The following is a 16187-nucleotide window of genomic DNA, read 5'->3' on the forward strand; positions in this document are numbered from 1 at the left end:
AAGTGATTTAACTTGGAAAATGAAAGCTCATCTGCTGCTTTGAAAATGTGATTCAAGTCAACAAGAAATATTTATTGGTTTTAACTTAGAAATGAAAAGTTTATGAAGTTGATTCAACAAAAGACAAGATGTCCAAACATTGTTTTTTAAGTTAATTTATCCTGATTGTGAGTTTTAGCTTCAATTCAACTAAACAATGACTTCACAATATGCAACAAAAACTTTTCTCTTTTACTTCACTCACATTATCAAGTCAAAATAACGACTTATTTACTTCAGAATAATTTAAACTCCTGTTTCAAATTGAATGAACTTCATTTCTGACCTGGTAATTTTTTTTATTAAACATCACAATGATTTCTACTCAAACATTCAGTGAGAACCAGGACATTGTCTTCAGGCTTTAAAATAAACATTTTCCTTTCCAACATAAAGTCAGATCAATGTAACACGTCCATCTCACTCAGAGCAACACAGGAAACAAAAAGCATTCTGGGAAATAGTTCCCACTTTTGTCTTTTTTTCATTCAGTTTTTAAACTCACTCAAAAACTGGTTTATTCAACTCTTGGATTTTAGACTAAAGAGTCAACACAACTTATCACTCTAAGTTTATCTTTCTTTAACTCACATTTAAGTTCAAAATCTGAAACTCATTAAATTCATTTAATTCAAAAGTAAGAGATGGTAGATGCAACTAAATGCAGCTCAAACGTTTTACAGAATCTTAGTTTGCAAACTTCTGCATGTCTTAAATAATATTTCTCATCAGATTTTTTCCCGTGATGACAATCACAATGTCCACTTTACTTTACGCAACATAAATCCACAAGCATTTTGGTAAATCTGTTACATCAAAGAGTTTTAAACCTGAAATTGCTCTTTATACTAAATGCTAATAAAATCATCATTCATCTCCTTTCAGTGGCACATATAACATAATCCAATAGCATTTTGAGAGATTGCTCAAAACTTAATTTGTTCTGAGCATGACTGTATTTTAGTTTGCTAACCCTGTGATCCTTTTTAAAGATGCAGCTCATGAAGAGGGAGTTCATGTGTTTTTCTTTTTCTTTATGCAAATTCCTTGTTCAAAATAAAAGGCTCAGAACTCAAAATCTGCCCAAGGTAACATCAAATTTACACAACCTTCCTGGTTTGATGAATTTGCTAAATTAATCTTTATAAATGAATCTTTATATAGTTAATCTTTATATAAAGGAAAAATTACTGGACTTTAGATAGTTTGAGGCTCCTGTTCAGACTCTCAGTTGGGATTTTATTTGTTTCTTTGCTCATTTCAGTCCCTTGTAGTTTTTCTAGTTATGTTTATGCTGGTTATTTCTTCCTCTAGGTAAAGTTATTTATTTAGTGTCAGAGTCTGCTTCTGCCCTTCTTAGTGCTTCTGGTCATTCTAGTGTGAGAATTATGTGTGTTTTGTTTTATCAATTCAGTCTCATGTCTGTCAGTTACTTCTTCTTCTCTCACTAGTTTTATGTTTCTGTCAGAGCCCAGCTTAACATCAGCTGATAGCCCCGGGTTCTCAGACAACAAGGAGGGAAACAGTAACAACACCAAGGGAGGACAATTCAGTTAGTTAGCTTTTTTTTTCCTTCCCAACGGAATAAAATGCTCCGTTTTCTTTCTTTGTGCAAAAATAACAATAAAAATATTAAAATGTCCAAATCAGAATAAACTAAAATCGTCCAAGAGGGCCAACATCCACAAAATCCAGTGAGGACGGCGAATCCTGCGCTCCGTCCAGCCTGTAGTCGCGGCCCCAGCGCCGCCGCCTCCTGTGGTCGTTCCAGCCACTCTAGTTGCTCCGCTGCCGTCCTGTTAGGACAAAAACACCTGGCCAGGAGAGCGATCGCTGAACAGCGGATGTTTTATCTGTCCCAGCGAGGGTCCCTGCAGACAATCATTGGAAACGTTACTTACTGACCAGGGCAGAGTTCCCCTCTGCCCGCTGACGGTCCGACACGTCGTTCCCACTGATTGGATCCTCTGCTGCCAACCACTGGCTCGTTCGGGGTCGCAGTCCTCCGTCACGAACCTTCCTGGATTCCCCTTTTTCTTCTGTCTCCCCAACGCGAAGTCCTCTGCCTTTTAAAAGCCACTGCCAGCGTCTTGCAGGTTCCAGGTACGCTGCCCACGGGCACGCCCACCCCGCGCAGGTGACTGGAATCAGCTATTAGTTCTCGGAGTCCACAGTGAATAAAAAACAAAACATGCAGCGAAAACACTCAAAAACCACACTTCAAAAGTAAAAACAAATTTCCACTGCGTGACATTTCTTCAGAGTTAGAATAATTTTCTGCTTCCCTGTTTTCTCTCTCTCCATCCTCTCCATCCTCTCCATCCTCTCCATCCTCTCCATCCTCTCTCCTCTACTCACCCCCACAATCAGTTACATCATCAGGTCTATTCTTCACTCTTTCTACCTCACAGCTGATCAGCTCCTCATTTCCTGTCACCAATCATCAATCCTTCACCAAATGCTCGGCCCACTTGGTCACAAGCCTTTTGTCTTTTCTTGTTAAAACATTATATTTGTTTTGTATTCTTATTAATACATAAATGAAGTGTTTTATAGACTAATATGTTTCAGCTCAATTTGTTCATATTAATTCATATTAACAGCAGAGTTAGAGCACCAAAAGATCACAACATTTTAACACTGAAGTTAGTCTCAGTTGTTTGAATCTCTGTCACAGTTTCATCAATCACTAAAGTTTAATCAAGCAAAATCCAAGTTTTTACTGTTTTGTCGACACACCATAACATTAAAATTTAAACATAATCTTGCTGATATTATTGGCATTTCTAATTTAAATTCTCACTCCTGTTTCTATGAATGAACTTAATTACTCAAATACATTCATATATTTATGTATTTATGTTGTTAATAATACATTCATATATTTTTATGTTATTCATAATTTGTCCTCCTATGATGTTGAGATCGTAAAAACCTTTTTATCAATGTTCAGTTTGCCTTATTCTACATCTACACTGAGTTAATTCTTTAAACTCTTTTTCTTTACCAAAGCCTTTACAGTTTTTTTGATTATACTTTTATGTTTATGATCTAATTCGCTTCCTTCTGTAACAAGTTTGGAAAATCTGTCCCAGCATTCCTTAGTTTGTCCATGTTCACCAGAACCTCCAGGACTGGAGGAGGTCCGACCTTTTCTCTGAGCCTCGGCTCGACTCTGCACAGCTTCAAACTCTGTCAGCTCCACATCCAGTCCTGGGGGATTCTGGGTTTCTGACTCAGACATGAAAATGTAAAATATTAGAAAACTTAATTATGAAAAAACCTCACTAAAACAGAATCGCTCCACAGACAGTTTGTGCACAAACATCACTCATACACACTCATTCCCTCACATTTATTTGCAAAATCATTTATGCAGAAACTGAAAATTAAGTTTGTTTCCCCCTTTTTACTATTTAGACGTAAATTTGCATCTGAGATTTACCAAAAACTTTTTGTCACCCATGTTTTGTTTGTAGACTGGCCAAGCAGGAAACTGTGGAACCGAACAGAATCCCGTTTAAAATGCAGGTGGATTTGCTGGCCAAGCATCCAAACCGTTCCACAAATTTCCAGATCTCCAGAATTCAGTTAGGACTCTCCGTTCATGCATGCAAGCTATACAGGCCCAAAATGCTGTTCTGTTTGCAGACTTGATAGTGGACTGTCAGGGAAAGTATCAGGGCAAATCGAATCCGGATTCTTACTATACAGCTGGAACGTCTTCCAAGCCGGGTTCCTTCCTTAACTTCACGGCGTAGAAGGAGCAAAGACACACCTGGACTCCCTATTGAAGGGAATCCCCAAAATTCAACATAGTAGAAAAGTTTAAACAAATGAAACTTCCTATAAGCCTCCCAAAAGTCAACCAAGTAGATAAACAGTGCACCTTTTGCAGTGATTACCCAAAACACTGACTCTTTCCCTGAGGTCACACCAACAGCCTAAAGTTATTTACTTTTAGAAATTACAAAATTAAAACTGTTTCACCGGAGCACAAAAACGTCGGGTATGGATTACTGACCATGCAGAGATTCGAAAACACATTTTCCAGACTGATTAGGATAAACATGTCACAATCTCTGCTCAGTCAGAATTCTGCCTCCACCACTTTAGACACCAAGTTGTTAAGGAAATAAATAAGTTTTACTTCAGGTGAAACTCTGAGTCAATCAAGAACAAAATGCATTTTGATTATTATTTTATCAAGAAATTAACCAAAGAATAGGAGCAATGACTCCCCTCACTAGTCCAGGGAAGTGAAAAAAGATGAAAGTTCATCACTTTTAATATCCACCAGCCTCTAACAGAGATGGAGAAAAAGAGAGAATCCCAGAGATGTGAAGTTTTAGTTTTTTCACAACTCTGATATTTGGACCTGCAGACTGAGACCTGATGGTTCAAACCCAGTTCAGAAATATAGATAGATAGATAGATAGATAGATAGATAGATAGATAGATAGATAGACATAAAACAAAGTTTGACATAATAATAGGTTTTACCACTGGGTCTCTATAAATATAGATATTAATTAATATCTCTTTCATTTCAGTCTAATAGGTTTTGTCTTTTTTCCCACTGCTGATCTTTATTCAACATTAATCTGACAGGAAGTGGGGAAAGACAAGCAGCAAAGGTAGCGAGGACTCAAACTCATGTTCATATCGAGGTCTTTAACCTGCCTAGGGGGCGCCACTGCGCCAGGTGACGCCATTAGTTTAATAGTTTCTGAACAGAAAAGCAGAACTTATACCTAAGGTGTCATAAGAAAAAATCCATAGGAATCATACGAAACGTGAACATATGCCCAAAATCCAAAAATGTCCCATGTCAAAAAAAAAAATAATAATAATCTTGATTTATAAAACCATTTTAATGCACACTTCAGAGCAATTGTCCCTTTATAAATCACAGCTGCACCTCCATGTTTCCATAAGGTTCCTCCTCAGGTTCTGCTCTCTACTCTCCCATATTCAATCATAAAGGTCAATGCAAATTATCTCATGAATAATAAAGTTTATTAACGGATTCAGACGATTGTGTGAAAATCTGTTCCTCTGTCAGGAGCGTCACTGCAGCCAGAGAAGCAGATCTGATCATTTTCACAGCTTCTGACTGATTTCTTGGTAAAATAACTCATATAATCATGTCCAGGTTGTAACTTTCACTTTTATTGGCAGCTGCTGTTAAAAAACAACAATAACAAAATTGTAGAATAAATAAATAAATGAGGTTTTCTTACAGTTTTGTGTTGTTTTTTTAATCTGTCTTTTCCCAACTTTCACCACTTAAGCTTGATAAATAAAAGTCAGTCACAATTATTTAAATTAAAATTGAACTGTAAAGCCATTTACAACAGTTAAAATTAAATAAGCACAGAATCTACATCTGATTAGTTTTTAACCAGTAAAATCTGTTATTTCATCTTTAAATCAAACTATTGTTCAGCTCATTAAAGGAATAAGTTTCTGCTTGAACTGACTTTAAGACTGCAGCAGTTCATCATGAGTAGATTTGATAAACTATCCTGGTATGAACACAAACTAACAGACTGAAACCTGTTGACAGGACGGCTGGTCAGAGAGAATCTCCACAGCCAACAGGAAGTCGATGTCGATCCTGAAGGTTTTTACAGAAGTTCTGAGGTTCCTGAAGGACGATGCTCTGAAAACCATCAGATCTCATCCAGAAGGAGGAGAGTTCACAGCATCTGACTTCACCTGGGTGCTGACTGTTCCTAAAATCTTGATGGATTATCGTAAACAGTCCATAATAGAAGCTGCAGTTCAGGTAACATCATGTTTTTAGAGTCATCATCTCTAAATGTTCATCAGAATCAGACTTCTGGTTTCTCCTCCAGGCTGGTCTTGTAACAGACGCCACTAAAGACAAACTGATGTTTGTTCTGGAGTCAGAAGCAGCTTTGACCTGGTGTTTGAAGCTTCAACCTGATGGTTTCATCACACAGAACCACAGCAGAGACTCACAGGATCAACCTGCAGGAGCAGCAGAACCTGGTACCAGCTGTAACGGTACTGAGTGGATCTGTAACGTCTGGCAGACAAACATTAACGGGTTTTAGTCTGTTTGTAGGATATGTGTGATATATGAATGGATTCTCTATGATCTGTTTGGACTAATTGAATTGAAGCAAGTCATGTAAAAGTATTTGATTCTTGAGAATAGGGACAAAATGGGTTTAAATTTCCCCATTTTTTATTATTCCTCAAGCTTATGTATTCAAATATGACAAATAATGTTTAGGAAATGTAAAGATGCTAAGGTGCAGGCTCCCAGTTGCAACATTTATTTTGAAAATTAAATTTTTAATGGACCTGATCCAGAACTTTGTCATCACCATCTGACAAAAATAAATACAAAATTATTTTAATGACCCTATTAGTGATATTTTTACTAAGACAAATGCTTCTCAAGAAACAAATAAAATATTTAAAACAAACAACAAAAAGTCCATCTGATGGAGTTGATACAGAACTGAAGGTGACAAACTAGTGAGTAAAATAAAAACTTGATACATGTGAAGAAATGCAATTTATGTAAAATACATTAAAATGTGTTAATTGCAGATTTAAGTGAGATTTGACAACAATTTCACTGAAAGAGACACAAAAACTGATGGAGTTGACAAAAAGCCAAACTACCTCAATTTATATGATGTTATTCTGAAGGAGGTCATATTGTAGCTCATCAGGTCCATGAAATCTTTATATTTTACCAAAATTAAGCTTTTATTTCACAAAATGTCACCAAAGTTTTGTAAATTGTTAGTTATTGTGTTGACACATCATGGTTGTGACGAGCAGCTTAGGAATAAAAAGAAGAAAAAACTAAAGAATAACATAAGCTAACCAGAGCTAACTAGCCTCTTAGCAAAGGAAGAGAAAGGAAGAGGTCATGGGGTCATCAGAGGTTCTGGTGCCCTGACAGGTCACCAGCTGGAGATGGGCACTATGACCTCCTGACCCCACTAGGGACAAGGATGAACAGAAAATGGATGGATGGATATTTTGTGTATATTTTCTTAAAACGTTGTTCTTTATCCATAGGACCTGTTTGGTCCTCCAGAATCACTGTTTTACATTTTTGTTCATAAATGTTTCACCACATCTTTTACCAACCTAACAAATTCTAATTTCCTCCTTCATCTAATAACTGATTGTTTTCACCTCGGCCCAGAATCTGGGAATAAATCTTTTAAATCACTGAGGGGGAAATTTGCTTCACTCTTTATTGCTGAATAATTTTAATTCAGCCACAATGGAGAGTTTTCCAGTATTAGTTCATGTTTGAGACGATGTCTCAGCATCTTAATGATGATTTTATTTTAACCAATCAGAGGCAGACTTCCTGGTTTCCTTCCGTTTTTCTTGAGTCCATCAAATTTTCTTACAAATCTTGGATATCAGACCTTTTGTTGACCGAGTCTTTATGAAACCAGAGTTTCTGGTCTTAAACTCTCCCATGAAGGTCAGTTTTACCAAGTCTCCCTCTCTCTCTCTCTCTCTCTCTCTCTGAGGGAATAGAGCTGGAGACGGGAGTGTCGGTGTGAGTGGAATATTTGAGGCGGGGCTGGCCGCGATGATGCCTGGGCGGGCCGGGGCTGGCCACGATGATGCCAGGGCTGGGGGCAATGATGCCGGGGCTGGGCGCGATGATGCCTGGGCGGGCCGGGGCGCCGCCGGGGCGGGCCGCCATGATGCCGGTGCGCCGCCGGGGTGGGCCGGGGCGCCGCCGGGGCTGGCCGCGATGATGCCGGGGCGGGCCGGGGCTGGCCGCGATGATGCTGGGGCTGGCCGCGATGATGCCGGGGCTGGGCGCGATGATGCCGGGGCTGGCCGCGATGATGCCGGGGCTGGGCGCGATGATGCCTGGGCGGGCCGGGGCTGGCCACGATGATGCCAGGGCTGGGCGCGATGATGCCTGGGCGGGCCGGGACGCCGCCGGGGCGGGCCGCCATGATGCCGGTGCGCCGCCGGGGTGGGCCGGGGCGCCGCCGGGGCTGGCCGCGATGATGCCTGGGCGGGCCGGGGCGCGGCCGGGGCTGGCCGCGATGATGCCGGGGCTGGCCGCGATGATGCCGGGGCTGGGCGCGATGATGCCTGGGCGGGCCGGGGCTGGCCACGATGATGCCAGGGCTGGCCACGATGATGCCAGGGCTGGGCGCGATGATGCCTGGGCGGGCCGGGGCGCCGCCGGGGCGGGCCACCATGATGCTGGTGCGCCGCTGGGGCGGGCCGCCATGATGCCGGTGCGCCGCCGGGGTGGGCCGGGGCGCCGCCGGGGCTGGCCGCGATGATGCCGGGGCGGGCCGCGATGATGCCTGGGCGGGCCGGGGCGCGGCCGGGGCTGGCCGCGATGATGCCGGGGCTGGCCGCGATGATGCCGGGGCGGGCCGGGGCTGGCCGCGATGATGCTGGGGCTGGCCGCGATGATGCCGGGGCTGGGCGCGATGATGCCGGGGCTGGCCGCGATGATGCCGGGGCTGGGCGCGATGATGCCTGGGCGGGCCGGGGCTGGCCACGATGATGCCAGGGCTGGGCGCGATGATGCCTGGGCGGGCCGGGACGCCGCCGGGGCGGGCCGCCATGATGCCGGTGCGCCGCCGGGGTGGGCCGGGGCGCCGCCGGGGCTGGCCGCGATGATGCCTGGGCGGGCCGGGGCGCGGCCGGGGCTGGCCGCGATGATGCCGGGGCTGGCCGCGATGATGCCGGGGCTGGGCGCGATGATGCCTGGGCGGGCCGGGGCTGGCCACGATGATGCCAGGGCTGGCCACGATGATGCCAGGGCTGGGCGCGATGATGCCTGGGCGGGCCGGGGCGCCGCCGGGGCGGGCCACCATGATGCTGGTGCGCCGCTGGGGCGGGCCGCCATGATGCCGGTGCGCCGCCGGGGTGGGCCGGGGCGCCGCCGGGGCTGGCCGCGATGATGCCGGGGCGGGCCGCGATGATGCCTGGGCGGGCCGGGGCGCGGCCGGGGCTGGCCGCGATGATGCCGGGGCTGGCCGCGATGATGCCGGGGCTGGGCGCGATGATGCCGGGGCTGGGCGCGATGATGCCGGGGCTGGGCGCGATGATGCCTGGGCGGGCCGGGGCTGGCCACGATGATGCCAGGGCTGGGCGCGATGATGCCTGGGCGGGCCGGGGCGCCGCCGGGGCGGGCCGCCATGATGCCGGTGCGCCGCCGGGGTGGGCCGGGGCGCCGCCGGGGCTGGCCGCGATGATGCCTGGGCGGGCCGGGGCGCGGCCGGGGCTGGCCGCGATGATGCCGGGGCTGGCCGCGATGATGCCGGGGCTGGGCGCGATGATGCCTGGGCGGGCCGGGGCTGGCCACGATGATGCCAGGGCTGGCCACGATGATGCCAGGGCTGGGCGCGATGATGCCTGGGCGGGCCGGGGCGCCGCCGGGGCGGGCCACCATGATGCCGGTGCGCCGCTGGGGCGGGCCGCCATGATGCCGGTGCGCCGCCGGGGTGGGCCGGGGCACCGCCGGAGTGGGCCGCGATGATGCCGGGGCGCCGCTGGGGCTGGCCGCGATGATGCCGGGGCGGGCCGGGGCTGGCCACGATGATGCCAGGGCTGGGCGCGATGATGCCTGGGCGGGCCGGGGCTGGCCACGATGATGCCAGGGCTCGGCGCGATGATGCCTGGGCGGGCCGGGGCGCCGCCGGGGCGGGCCGCCATGATGCCGGTGCGCCGCCGGGGTGGGCCGGGGCGCCGCCGGAGTGGGCCGCGATGATGCCGGGGCGCCGCCGGGGCGGGCCGGGGCTGGCCGCGATGATGCCGGGGCTGGCCGCGATGATGCCGGGGCGGGCCGCGATGATGCCTGGGCGGGCCGGGGCGCGGCCGGGGCTGGCCGCGATGATGCCGGGGCTGGGCGCGATGATGCCGAGGCGGGCCGCGATGATGCCTGGGCGGGCCGGGGCGCGGCCGGGGCTGGCCGCGATGATGCCGGGGCTGGGCGCGATGATGCCGGTGCGGGTCTGGGCGCCGGCGGTAGTCGGTGCGGGTCTTGATGCTACTGGATCTGGGGATCCTGGTGATCCTTCTATTGTAACTGTAGAGGAACAGCCTGAGGAGCGATTCTGTGGTCGCTTTAATGAAGTTGTTACCACTGATGGTGAGATGATACATGATCAATCTGTCGAAGTTTTGATGCAGATTCAGAGGAAAAAAGATCTGATGAAATTTTTTGTGAAAACCTTTGTGAAGATGAAAGCATGCTTGATGACGATTTGCTGAAACTCTCAGAAAAGGAAAAGTTGTGAACCTGCTAACAGCAGCACTAAAGCTCTCAGAGCTCAGAGAGCAAACAAAGCAGGAGAGCAGCTTGGAGTCTGATAGTAGCTTTTCTTTGAGCCAAGATCAGCAGAATCTGTATCCTCCTGCTGAAATTAAGAAGTTTTTGCAAAAAACTAAAGGACTCAGGATGATAAAAATTGAAGAATATTTTCCAGATCTAAAATTGTTTGTTGAATCCTCTCGGGTTTTAACAAAGAAAACTGGACATTTTGTTGATGACGTGTTAACAGATCAGGAAATATATCGCTTAAAGAAACTGATTTTGAAAGTCAGACACTCACTGCTGATGAAGATGAGGACATTTAGAGACATTTTTTACATGTCTCTGTGTCTTTTCTTTTGTTTCTTCATTTCAATGTGGGACTTTAAAACAGGCACCTTAAATCTACATGGTGCCAGAAATGAAGAAAAGAGGGCTGAGTTTTTAAGACTCATGGCTCTAAAGAACATTGATATAATGTTACTTCAGGAGACACACAGCACTGCTGATAATGAGTGTGATTGGAAGAAGGAGTGCGGAGGGGAGGTCTTTTTTAGCCACAAGTCCAGTTGCAGTGGCGGTGTTGGGATTGTGTTTTCTAGGAATGTTTTCCTGTTTCTTGTGAAGCAGAGGAAATAATTGAAGGTCACTTATTAAAAGTTAAAGCCAAATATGAAAAATAGTTTTTCTTAATGTGTATGCACCAACTAAAGGGGTTGATAGAATGGTATTATTGATACTTTAGGTGACATTGTAAATGACTGTAGTGATAATAATGATTATTTGTTTTTGTGTGGAGATTTTAATTGCACTGAGAATCCGTTACTTGATAGGAACCACTTAGAACCTCATGCTGAATCCTCTCGGAGGCTCAGGCAGCTGACTGCGACCTCTGACCTTTCAGATGTGTGGAGAGATTTCAACAGGAATCAGAGACAGTAAACATGGAGTCATTCTAAAGATAATCTTTTATCCTTGGCAAGATTGGATCGTATATATGCTTTTAAACATCATTTGAATATATTTAAAAATTGTTAAATAATTCCTGTTGGTTTTTCTGATCACTGTCTGGTTTGTTGCTCTGTGTTTATTAAAAATGTCCGTATACAGAGTGTCTATTGGCATTTTAATACCGCTCTTTTGAATGATACAGCTTTTAGAAAAGCTTTTGAATATTTCTGGGTCAGTCATAAACAATCTAAATCAGATTTTTCTTGTATCCAACAGTGGTGGGATTATGGTAAATGTCAAATTAAGCAGTTGTGTCAACAGTTCACTCGCAGTATCACTAGAGACATAATCAGATCTATGAGGGACTTGGAGACTCAGGTAGTAGAGCTGCAGGGTTTGGCGGCGTCTACAGGAAACCGAGGGTTTTTAACTTCCCTCAAAGATAAAAAGGCCGTTCTGGCCAACCTGTTGGGCACAGCAGCCAAAGGAGCCTTGGTCAGATCACGCTTCCTAAGTGTATCGGAGATGGATGCCCCGTCTCACTTTTTCTTTGGACTAGAAAAAAAGAATGGGCAAAGGAAGATTGTTCACTCCCTAAAGACTGACTGTGGTTCTACCATCTCAGGTTCTTCTGAGATCAGGAAGTTTGCTGTCAGTTTCTACAAAGATCTTTTTAAGAGTGAACATTTGGAGAATCCGGATGTGAGCGATGGTTTCTACGAAGGACTTCCTCAGGTGGATGCTGAAGCCGATCGAAAGCTGGAGGCTCAACTCACGCTGCAGGAACTGCATACTGCCTTGATGAGCCTAAAGAGTGGTAGATCCCCTGGCATCAGGGGCGGATCTAGAAAAATATTTGTGGGGTGGCAAGAGGGTGGCAAGGATGTTTCAGGGGGTGGCAACAGCCAAAGCACAGGCAGCAGAAATACAGGTGAAGTTTTATTGCCCAAAAACCAAAATGACAGTGTGGGCATAACACGAGATAACACAGAATGGACAAGATCATAAAGCAACCAAAAACGAACAAGAGAACAAGAAACCAACAAGAAACAAAGCCAACCATGAACTTAAATATAATTAAGGCAAAACTATGAATAACTTATGAAACAAAAGCAATTAAAAAAAATATCAAACATCAAACACCCAGAAATCATAACAGTCCAGTACTTAAGCATTTGTATAGGTAACCTACTGAAAAAAATGTACATGTTAACATCTGTGCACTCCTAAAACAACGTGAGAATAGATGCGTCAAGTAGAGAAAAATGTATACTAAAAAAACTGAAACTTTTATTATTTACTCAAAATACATCATCCATCCAACCAACCGTTAACTGCTTAGTAAGTATATATGTATTATTATTTTAGGAGCTTTAACAATCCCTGAGAATGCAGATTAATGAAAGGTTAAGGCCATTTCTATATCAGCTTAATACGCCGATTTCCATGCTGCATAGCAAAACGCTTTACAAATTGATCAAGATCTAAAGATTTTGTTCGTTTTGATTCAATGCTGAGTACAGCCAAACTTGAGAGTCTTGTCTCTGTCATAACTGACCGCAAATAGGTCTTAATGACTCTGAGAGTTGAAAAACTCCGTTCACAGGATGCACTGCTCACTGGTAAGACGACAGCTATTTTGCATAACCTGAACAACTCGCAAAAAACGTCCTGGTATTGGTCCAACCATTGGGTCATCTCCATCAGAGTGGTAGGACATTCCTTTTTTCTCTTTTTCTTCTCCAACAGCACCCTTACCTGATGCAACTCATGTTTGAGATTCTCAATATTTGAATCATAGGCTGTAGCCAATAAGAAAACAGCCTCATCTTTTAAAAAAGTTTGACTAGATGGATTTAGTGCCTGCACACCTTGCATAATATTGCAATTTGTGTTAGAAAATCTTCTCCCTATTTCTCCAATCATGTTATCCAGAACTGGATAATAGACAGACATACGGAAAGCATGTTTGTTATCTGGAACTACATGCTGCCCCAAGGTGGAGGAAATGACACTTTCTTGAAGCACCTTTGCTGTCAGTCTTGACCTCTTTGGGTTTTGTTGAGTTGTATCAATGTTACTGCGCTGACATAACTCAAGTGTTTCATGCCACATTTCTTCAAAAGAGTCAGGATTACGATACTGAGCCAGTATCTCTTTAAGTGATTCAATTAGTTCAACCACCTTAGAATGGTCCACTGTCTTAGACTGGAGCATGTCTGATAAAAATTTGGAGTCACTCAAGACCTTTCGAAACAGAACCAGACAACCAGCAAAATTTAGATCCATCTGAGCCAAAATCCCCCTGGCTTCAACAGCTCTTTGTGGATGTTTCTCAGAAGCAATCTCCTGAAGCACCTGTACTATTGCAGGCAACCTGTCCATAACATTGCGACATGCTATGTGCCTACAAGCCCAACGTGTGTCACTTAGCTGATGAAGTTCCCTTGGTGCACCATCAAACATCTTCCGCTGCACGTCCAGCCATTTGTTATGTATATAAGAGCCAGATATAAAAACATACATTTGCTCTAATAAGGAGAAGAAGTTCCCAGCATCTGTCACGCTTTTTACAGAGTCCACTATGACCAGGTTTAAGCAATGTGCACTGCAGTGAACATAGAAGGCATGGTTGGCTACTTCTATGATTTTAGCTTGGACACCTGCATGTGCCCCACGCATGACTGCTGCACCATCATAGCCCTGACCAACCAGATTTTCCTTGTACTCTAACCCGTGTCTTTCAAAGAAGCTTATAATCTTGTTGCTTAATGCAGCAGCATCCATGTGTTCTGCCACTTCAAATTCAAGAAAGCTCTCATGAACCACACCACTGTAGTAGTATCTGAGGACAAAGGACATTTGTTCTTTTTTCTGAACATCTTGCTCTTTTTGACCTCTTGAATGATTTCCTCTTTAACCATTCCTGCCAAGCATTCAAGTATTTCATTCTGGATCGTTTTACTTGTGGACTTAGCATTTTTAGCTTGTTGTTCAAGTCTTTTTTTATTACGACATTATGGTTACCCAGCAAATCTAGCACAGATAGAAAAAGTCCCTTTTTTTCAGAGTCGGTAGACTCCCTGTGACCACGCTGGGCTATGTTTTCTGTCGCAGTTAGAACAAGAACCTCAGCTAATGTTTTAATGTAGTACTGATTTTCAGTCACTTGTATTTTATTGTGTTCGTCAATCATTTCCAGCATTGAAGTATTTCTTAAAATCCTCTTTTTGTTTTCAGTCCATGCAAACATTGCATTCAGATGGTTTTCAGATCGAGCATGACAAAGAAATCCACTGTCTGTCAAGGTAGCCTTTTTCCAATTGCGGTAACCATCAAATGAGCTAAAAACTGTTGTTGGCGTGTCAGGGAGTGAGAAATGTCGACAAGCAAAACAGTAAGCAGAGTCTTTCAGATGAGAGTATTCCAACCAAGGGTGTGCATCGTACCATTCATTTCTGAAGCTCCTTCTGGCTCCCCCTTGGAAGGTTCTTGGAAAAGACTCATGCCTTGGCTGAGTTGGGTCCTCACGCCACGACTTGGATATGTCTACATAAAGTGAATATATAAATTCTGATCACAGCTCTACTATTTATAAAATGTAACAAATAGTAAAAACACAATTTGGAACAGTCTTTTATCAGCTAACCATCAAGCTTAATTAAAACATACAGCATAAAAACAGTACTTTGGTTAATTTGTTCAACTTTATTTAAGTCTGTGACAGCTGACACTACTGTCACACAGACCTGAATGGTAACTTTTTTGTTCATCCTTAACATTAATTTAGACATTAATTAGAGAATATTTTAGATTTTTATTTTTGAAAATTATTTTCATTAGCCTGACTTTTTAGTTAAATATTTGCAGTGCACACATTTAGTGTTTAGTGCTATAATTTTCTTAACAGGTCTTCTTATTCAAGTTTTATAAAGCAAGTTATGAGGATTACTCAAAAATATTTAGTTGAAGAGACCAAAGACATATCTGTTTAAATGTACTGATTGGAATAAATTAGAAATATATTCGAATCAGATGTAACTCAGAACTAAGTTAGTGATATCTACATACCACGTGGACCAACTCGAACAAATGTGTTTGATGTGTCAGGCTCTCTCCTTTCACTGCATGAACCCTGGATGTTGTCCAGCAATTCTCTTTCTCCCTGTTCTTCTTGGTGATCCTCTCCCTCGTCCATCTCCTCGTTGCTGTGCAGCTGTTCCACTACATCCTTTCCCTGGTCACCTGGGCTTTGCTCTCCGTCATATTTCTGTTGATTCTCCCCCTCTTTTTTATCCTCATCTCCTCCGTGAATCTTACTCAGCTGGTTAGTCTCTGTGTCTCCCGCCTTTGCCTTTGGTAAGAAGAAGCTAGCGATGCTACCTTTCCTCTTCATATCTGTAAGATTTGAAGTTATTTCACAATGTTTTCCTCTCAAACATTTAATGGATATCAGTTTACACAAACCACGAGTCGACCAAACATTGAACTTACTCTGCATATATTTAGGATTTTTTTTTACTGTCTCAAAAAAAAAACAACAGCCGATTGAGAGTGCAACACCGCATAAATTTTTCAAAAACGACTTGGAGTTAGAACAAAAAATTGCCGTATGTCTATTGACCTATTTTCGCCTGTCTTTACCGGACCTACTCTGATAAATACTGCAGCCATGACTGGTTCTGAATACCGTGGTAAAGCTAGCCGCTTCGTTGGAAATAGCAGTAAAGCCAGACGGTACTCAACTTTGGCATCTGCACAAGAGACAACCGCTCTCTCCCTACCTTGCACTACCTACTACTGCAATAATTTTTCTAAACGGACATAGATATTTAATACTTTTTTTTTTTTTTTTACCTCTTTACTCTTACTATCTTCAGTCCTTTTCATTTCATTT

General features: G+C 44.3%; 2 protein-coding genes across 2 annotated transcripts in view; one reads left to right on the forward strand and one right to left on the reverse strand.

Annotated features, from left to right (window-relative positions):
• Positions 1-16187, forward strand: part of LOC148160940 (heat shock 70 kDa protein 12A-like) — a 42850-nt gene that overhangs the window by 18431 nt on the left and 8232 nt on the right. The window contains exons 7-9 of the mRNA XM_088002934.1: positions 3700-3715; positions 5609-5830; positions 5901-6072. Coding sequence (XP_087859060.1) covers positions 3700-3715; positions 5609-5830; positions 5901-6072 — 410 coding nt within the window. The remainder of the gene's footprint in view (positions 1-3699; positions 3716-5608; positions 5831-5900; positions 6073-16187) is intronic.
• On the reverse strand, positions 12710-14167 carry LOC148160941 (zinc finger MYM-type protein 1-like). The gene has a single exon (XM_088002907.1). It carries the CDS (start codon positions 14150-14152, stop codon positions 12710-12712), a length of 1443 nt encoding a protein of 480 aa, XP_087859033.1. The 5' UTR covers positions 14153-14167.

This window comes from Poecilia mexicana, unplaced genomic scaffold, assembly GCF_051168715.1.
Source record: "Poecilia mexicana isolate PSO_F unplaced genomic scaffold, ASM5116871v1 scaffold_2, whole genome shotgun sequence".
In the NCBI taxonomy this organism is placed as follows: domain Eukaryota; kingdom Metazoa; phylum Chordata; class Actinopteri; order Cyprinodontiformes; family Poeciliidae; genus Poecilia; species Poecilia mexicana.